The sequence below is a fragment of the Carya illinoinensis genome, chromosome 11, assembly GCF_018687715.1.
Source record: "Carya illinoinensis cultivar Pawnee chromosome 11, C.illinoinensisPawnee_v1, whole genome shotgun sequence".
In the NCBI taxonomy this organism is placed as follows: Eukaryota; Viridiplantae; Streptophyta; class Magnoliopsida; order Fagales; family Juglandaceae; genus Carya; species Carya illinoinensis.
This window is the reverse complement of record NC_056762.1, coordinates 25543083-25550951: the sequence shown is the minus strand read 5'-3', so window position 1 is coordinate 25550951 and position 7869 is coordinate 25543083. Positions and strand designations below refer to the sequence as shown.

Sequence of the window (7869 nt, the reverse complement as noted above, 5' to 3'; positions counted from 1 at the left end):
TTAATATTATATTATATTTTATATATAATTATATATTATATATAAAAATTAAATAAAAAATTAAAATATATATAAACCAGTTTGGTCGGTTTTAGAAAAAAAAAATCGAAACCAGACCGATTTTAACCGATTTTAAGAAAAATAAAGCTCTAACAAGTATCCTATAAATTTCAAGCGAAAATGGGATGTTTTGATGTTTCAATTGTTAATATAATGTGAAATGGTCAAAATGCCCCATGTTTTACACTAAATGGATATTATCCACTTCACTTAAAATGAAGAGGATCCTATTCTCATTATATTATGACAGAGAGATGTGAAGCTTCACAAAATAAGGAAATACTGGAAAAGTATATTTTGTGGATTATATGACAGGTGTTATTCTAATGTAAAACCCATTTTATAGCAGGGCTTCTTCTATATAACCGAACATAAGGGACGAGGTGACCGAAGAACAATAACAGCTTCCACTGCCACTATAGATAAACAGTCATGCAGAAGCATTGATACAAGGCTCATCCATTACTTCATCAATCGTTACAAAACGGCCTTTCTCTATAGACAGCTGTGCTGCAACGCCGATAGCAACTGAAACTAAACCATCTTGCAAGCCCACAGCAGGAAGTTGCCCACCTTTAGCTAGAATAGCAGACAATAAGTTAAGGTGTTCCAAGTAGCTAGACCCATGATGCAGTCCATCGTATCTGAAAACGAATTGATTGGAAATTGTGTTGAAAAACTTTTCAAGCATAAAAGGTTTTCCTTGTAGAGATGAAAAATGGAATGAATGTTCCAGTTTAATCCATCAAATATATAAGAGAAAACAACTCACTTTATTCTGTTATCCTCAGCCTTTAAAGTTTGGACACCATCTCTCCCTGCCATTCGGGTACCAAAATGTAGAATGCTCTCAGGAACAAATGCCTCCCCCTGTAACAAACTTGTAATCTGACTCAAACTGACGAAAAAACATGCATTTTGCCTGCAGTCATGCACAAAATGAAACCAAAAACAGGAAAGCTTGCAGGTAAAATAATAAATGGTTGAATAGCACAATGGATGGGATAGGCTTTCCACTTGAATTCCCGGGAATTCAAGGTAATTACCCTTGGCAGAGCCCCATAGTCAGTTATGCATAGATAGCAAGTGATCAGAATGTGAGAGTGAGAGTCTTACCTTCCCTTTGTCACCAACAACAGATATTTCTTGCTCATTTTTACTGCCTTCGGCAAACATGCAAAGGTCAAGCATCCCTCGAGAGCCATTGTCAAATTCAACAATAACATATGCATTATCAATAATATCTGGTACCTGAATGCAAAGAAAATTTGTGAATAAACAAGAGGGTTAAAACATATAGAAGGGCTCAGATATTTGGAAGAACTGAGATTTCAGGAAAATGAAGATTAAGCTTTACACAGCTCATGTTCAGGTATGATAATCTCCATTTAAAAGCTAAGCTTCCAGATGAAAATATATTACCTGTGTTCATCCAAATGGTGCAAAATAAGTCTTGAAGCTTCTTTAACAATCTCCAAGAGGTTTGGTTTCAAGTACCCACATCTCATATAACTAGGGTATTTAATTCCATTTTGCAAGCAGGGGGCTGGTTTCAACTAGCTAGCAAACAATGGTATGGTTTGAAAGCACGATTCAAATTAAGTTGGGTATATGACTTTCTATTTTCTGGAGAAACACAACCCCTTCCAAAACATTAATAGATTGCTGAATGTGTAACCTAAGTTTCTTACAGCATATCATGTGTTTATAACATCTTTGCCAATTTTTGTGTCATATCGAAGTTACCTTTCCATCATATCTTTCATCCTTGTGATTAACATCAATAGCTCCTGAAGCCATCACACAGACAGGATTTGCCCCTGCAAACAGCCTCATCAGATCAAAGAAGTGGCAGCACTTCTCTACCAATGTTCCTCCTGTGTTGGCATTAAACCGGTTCCAATTGTTCACCTATGAAAACAATAGGTCTATCAGAAAGATTGCTAAGCTGTAAACATGGAAAGATTTGCCTTACATACCTTGACCAAAAAAGGAAAGCGATGCTCCCGGATTGCCACCATTTTAACCCGTCCAAGATTTCCACCCTTAACTATTTCTATCAGTTTAGCAACAGGTGGCATGTATCTGTACTCCAGACCAACTTGTACAAGCATATCCTGTCTCTTTCCAGCAGCATTTACAACCTAATTCCAGACACACTATATGACATACATCAAGGATGAGAGAGAGAGAGAGAGAGATGAGAGCATAATCAGGCTGTTTACTACCATATCCAGAGGAACATTATTAGTGAATTGAGTAAATACATGTGTATTACAGTAACATGTAAGCAGTGGACTCATAGGATCTTAATAAGAAAAATACCTTTCATATTTGGCAAGAATGCACAAATCAGTTTTGGGTTCTAGCATACAAGGGAAACAAATCATTTTTATGTGAGCGCGCATATTAACTTTTAAGCATCTTTCCTGCATTCTCCCCACCATTTAGGGAAAGTTCATCCACAATCAATCTTTCAGTGAGTTTTTTGAGACCTCAATTAACCCATTAAATGGCAAAGACTGAAATGTCAGTAATTAGTATAGGCATCGACCATATAACAGGATATGTTGTCAATTGTATGGTTGGTATGCTAATATGAAGAATTAGATAGCTGAATACATGCACACATAGAAACAGACAAGTTAAATTACCATTAGCAAGATACAAATAATAGCTGAAGGCAATCAACAACCTGATGTACCATTCTGGTCAATGATTCATAATTCTCTCTGATTAACTTCTGACACATTTAATATATTTGTTATAATTCTTTAAATTTTCATATATATTTTTTTAAACTATTTCATCACATTTAAAAAGAAAATTGTGATAAAGTTCTTCCCCAAATTTTGGCCCAAACAAGTTGTACCATATTAGCAATCCAAGTGAAAATAAAAAAGAAATCATAGCCCTTTCTGCTTCTATGTCATGGATGTGGCTCATTAGGATGGAATCATTTCATATTCTTCCTTTTTATTTTTTATTTTTTGGTAATATTTCAAAATTTAACAAAACTCACATCAGCAGGTACCGTCACTGAATATTTTTTCTTGATAAGTAGTATTGTCACTGAATATTTCCCATTCAGTTTGCATGTGAATCCCACCAACCCTATATCATTTGGAAGTGGACACACTATTTTAATCATAGTACAAATATCTTTCACTTTGTGAAATATTGCTTTATATTTCATGATTGTTCAGTATATGTTTATCATCCCATTAATCTCTGAACTCACAAGTCATTGACCTAAGCCAAACTCCAAAATTACTGCCCTCGCAACTTAGCGACCACAAAACATAAGAGATTGTGATAATGATTGAATATTCAGTTAAACATAATTTGGTTCTTTGATGTTGTCATCAAAATGAGGCTGCATCATGTTCAGATGCTGCTTGTCTAACTTATATACAGAGTAATTGATTTATTTTACTGTCCATAAATTTCTAACCCATGACAAGTTACAAGCTCGATGTGGGCAATAATCGTGGGTTTAAGAAAGATTAGTATCAAAAAACTGAGCGGCATTAATGATGGTACAAATGACTGACCTCTTTGCAGTGAGAGACTGTGGTGCACAATGGCTTCTCCACTAGCACATGATGGGGTTTCGGGTGATTGATTATGTCCATAAGGATTTCATAATGGGTCATGTTTGGAGATGACACAATCAGCACATCACAGAGACCGCTGTCCAATAGCATCTGGTGTCCTGAAAAAACCTTCACAACTCTTAAAGGTCAATAATACTTTTTGCAAGGGCTGTAATTCTCAAATAAGCACGAAGATAAGATCCCCACGGTTTAAAATGTCTTCATTAGTAATTGAATTTTTTCAAGATAGAGGATTGGCAAGCTCCCAACCCCAACATAACAGTCTCAGGCTTTAGGAAACTATCAAAGTTCATCACGGTGGCAATCCCAAAGTTCCGGGTGATACCAAAAGTTCTAGATAAGATAAATACTTCAAGCAGTCTAGAAGCTATACCTCGAGTGTCCAATTGAAGGATTGAGCTAATTCTAAGGCTAGCTTTTGGGAAGGGACATGGGGGTCAGCTACGGCGACAACAGCCACGCCTTCGCTGCGAAGATGGTACAGATTGATGAGGTGCTCTCTGCCCATCATTCCCACCCCAATGATCCCGTATTTCACTGCAGCCATGGTCGATAGAATCATAGAAATCTCCCTAACCTCCACTCTCTACACTGTAGGGGCACTATATGCGTTTGTTGCTTCAGATAAAAATTGAGTGGCTGTTGGATTTTAGTGACCACTGGGAATCTTCTATACAAAATTTCCTTGAGTTCTTTAACCATTATTTTTAGAGTAAATGTAGTGGCGACTTTTTAACCTGTTAACACGATAAGTTCGTCACCAAATATCTTCTAAGGCAATTTTGCTTCCGTCAGGCGCCCGCCATCGACACAGTAAATCAGGAACTAATATCGAAGTCAACCTTAAAAAAAACCGTATTAAAGTTTCCATCCTCCCTTCGGAATGAATTGTAGTATTTTAGTTTTATGTAAATTATTGACACCCCACTGTGTGAAAATAGAGAACAATAATTCACAAAAGAAAGAAGCTACTTTGCCACTCAAACCTAACCGCTCTGGTTGACTACTTAGACTTTTTTTATTTATTTAATAATTACGGAAGTGATTTTAAATATATTAGTATATTTTTTTATTTTTAAAAATATTTAAATATAATAAAAAATATGAAAAGGAAAATTAAAAAAAAAAACTAAAAGTGCCTAACGGTAACAATAAGCAATGCTACTCCGCTCTTCACAAAAAAATAAGAGTTTTATTACGTACAAACGAATTCACATACCAATCTATGTACCAATATTGTTACCTTCATATTTAAAATTCAAATTGACACCATTTTTATTAAAGTTAGGCTTTTTGACCAATCACGTTAGATGAGTGTACGTATTATTACGCAGAATCACTTACAACCAAATTTTTTGAAAATATAATCTTAAAGTTTGGGCCTATAGAGACTTAATTAAAATTATTAACCAACCTTAATAAATTATTCTTTATGGACTTATCCAAAATGTAACACTATTTTCCTAAGATTTTAAAGTTAGATGAATTGAGTGCCAGGTGTAAAAGATTCACTTTCATAAAATAACCCATTCTTTGTAAAATCTAAAAAAAAAAAGTATTTACAAAAATATCTCAAAACCCATTTCTATCATAGGCATAAAGCAAAACCTCTGCTGCTCTACGTAATTTAGGCCTCTGCCTCTTCTCCCTCGTCCTACAACTCAAACCTCACTTTAAGCATCATATAGGATAGTCACATATTTAAAAGTAAAAATTAGTCGAATATTTAATACGAACTACTTCATACTATAAACATATAAGAACATGGATTTTCGATCATGCAATCACATTCATAGTCATATTCACATTTCATGCATATTTATACATATATATACATTCCTCAGTCATGCAATTTAGTCATGTATTAACGTTTAGTCATTGTCCACCTCAAAATGCCTCATTTAACCTCATAAATCTTCAACCTCATAAAAACTCATTATGCTTTAATATTCCTTCCTTTTTAACCTCAGGCCAGGTACACACTATTTTTTATTTTTTTAAGAAGAGCCAGTAGTCACCCAAATAATAGCCACGTCCCAAGTTTATTGAAGAGCCCTCACATATGACGGATAAATACCGTGGTTACAAAACATTCTCCTGAGAGTTTACAAAAAATATAAAACAATACCAAAAACCCAAGTGATCCAAAAATTTTCCAACCTAAAGAAGCAAAGAACTAACAACGAATAAATGGAGAACAAAAAATTACAATTGAATATAAGGAAGTCCCCAAAAATCTGTACGTAGTAGCCCACGAAGGATTCCCCTATCAAGGTCAAGCCCTATAAAATACTTGCATCTATTAGAAGCTTCCTCTTTAGCAAGATAGTCTGTAACCATGTTTCCTTTTCTAAAAATATGACGAATGGAACAATGTAATTCATAGAACAATCTTTTGATATCATCCCAAAAGTCCCACAAATACCATAAATTGCATTTACCGGCCTCAATCTATCTCACAGTAACTTTAGAATCAAACTCCACCAATATATCTCGAATACCCAATTGTTGTGCCAACTTTAACCCATCAATTAAAGCTCTCCCCCCAGCAACATTGTGATGACCCGTTTTTACGTGTATTTTCACTGAATGAGCTTTTTAATTTATTTAATATAATAGTTCTTTTATTTTAAATTATTATATTTTAAATTGATTTTTATTTTATTTGATGTGGTGTTTAATTTATTTTAGTCATTTTATGTTTTTAAAATTATTTTCGTCGGGTCAGTTTTTAGATTCCGGAAGTGAGGACTGGACCTCATTTCTTTTTCCTCATCTTTTCTTTTTCTTTCCTCTTTTTTCTTTTTTCCTTTTTCTTTCTTCTTTCTTTCTTTTTCTTCTTCTTTTTCTCTTCTTCCCGCGCGCGTGCAGTAGCTCCCTTTCTCCCTCCCATCGCCGTCAGCCTTCTTCACCCAGACCCGCCGCCGCCGACCGACGTGGCCAACACCACCCCCACCGTTCGGTCCCCCTCTGGCAGGTGAACACCCCCACCAAAAATCTCCTCCATCCGAGCCGCCGTTAGCCTCCTCCAGCCCCTTCTTTTTGCACTGTTTTGAGCCGTTTCTGGCGCCGTCGCTCCACCTCCGACCACCATCTCTTCACCACTTCTTCCCCTACCTCTTGCCGACCTAACCCACCCATTTCCGGTCTTGATCCGTTGCCGGAGTAGCTCCCACGAGCTCAACTCCGATTTGGCCTTTTTCCACCGCCGTTTCCACCGCCACCCACGGCCAAAGCTCACTTCCTTTAACTTCATAAACATCTCAAGGTCATTCCCTATCAATTTCATGTCTTGGTTTGTCCCCGTTCGAAAGTGGGTAATTTATTACCCATGGCCACAGTGTAAAATGCACTGTTACGTTGCTTTTTCTCCGCCGTTTGCAACGCCGCGAGCTTTTGAAAAATACTTTATAGCGTTGTAAGTATTTTTCAAACTCTACTTTTAGATTTAAATATATTTTGCTCTTACAATAATTATTTGATTGTTGGTTGGATAATTCCGAACTGAGTCTAAGGAGTTCGGAGGTCGGATGGATTGAGGACAGAGCTGTTTGGTTTGTGGATTTGTGATTGGTTGGTTGTTTTGTATCTTGAGGTTGCATTTACATAGTGCATGCACGTGCATTTTATTTAATTGAGAAAAATCATGTCTTGTTGGCGTAAATGGATTTTCGGGTGCGTGTGTACCATGACCCCAAGCCGGGATGGGGTATTATCTCGGTGGAGCTCCTCTGGTCAATCGGGAGCATAATATACTGAGTGACGTCCCCTGAGTTGTCGCTGGGCGACAACGGGAGCAGGCAGGATGATAACGCTCTCGTACTGACTCCGTGGCCCTTCGCTGGCGAGGGCTAGAGGATGCTTGGCTACAAACGCACGGGGCGCGGAACTGGGCATCGCTCGTTTAGGTGTCACACGCGTGGTCGTTACCCGCGGTGTGTCACAGAAGCCAGGGTGTGCGGATGACCCCTAGGGGAGGTTATGGTGCATTCGGATTAATTGGATATTAATATGAGTTGGTTTTGGGCCAAATGAGATTTTTGGCATGAGTTGGAAAGTAATATGTTTTTGGGGTCAAATGGGATTTTTGGCGTGCGTGGAAAAATATGGTTTTACGAGTTATGTGCATTGGCATTCCATCATGCATATTGTTTGAGTTTTAATATACTTTTATCTAGTGGCGTTTGGATCT

The 7869-nt window shown here is 37.0% G+C and overlaps 1 protein-coding gene across 3 annotated transcripts; it reads right to left on the bottom strand.

Annotated features, from left to right (window-relative positions):
* Positions 1 to 332: 332 nt before the first annotated feature.
* On the bottom strand, positions 333 to 4328 carry LOC122282699 (inositol 2-dehydrogenase/D-chiro-inositol 3-dehydrogenase). 3 transcript variants are annotated; one of them, XM_043094682.1, is made up of 7 exons: positions 4051 to 4328; positions 3615 to 3775; positions 2040 to 2204; positions 1807 to 1971; positions 1177 to 1311; positions 833 to 930; positions 333 to 704 (listed from the first exon to the last, which is right to left on the bottom strand). In XM_043094682.1, the coding sequence occupies exons 2-7, from the start codon at positions 3765 to 3767 to the stop codon at positions 491 to 493; spliced, it is 930 nt and encodes a 309-aa protein (XP_042950616.1). In that variant the 5' UTR covers positions 3768 to 3775; positions 4051 to 4328; the 3' UTR covers positions 333 to 490. The 3 variants fall into 3 exon arrangements, with proteins under 3 accessions (XP_042950616.1, XP_042950615.1, XP_042950617.1); XM_043094681.1 differs by having other exon boundaries at positions 3615 to 3785; positions 4051 to 4327; XM_043094683.1 differs by having other exon boundaries at positions 445 to 639; positions 3615 to 3785.
* Between the last annotated feature and the right edge of the window lie 3541 nt (positions 4329 to 7869).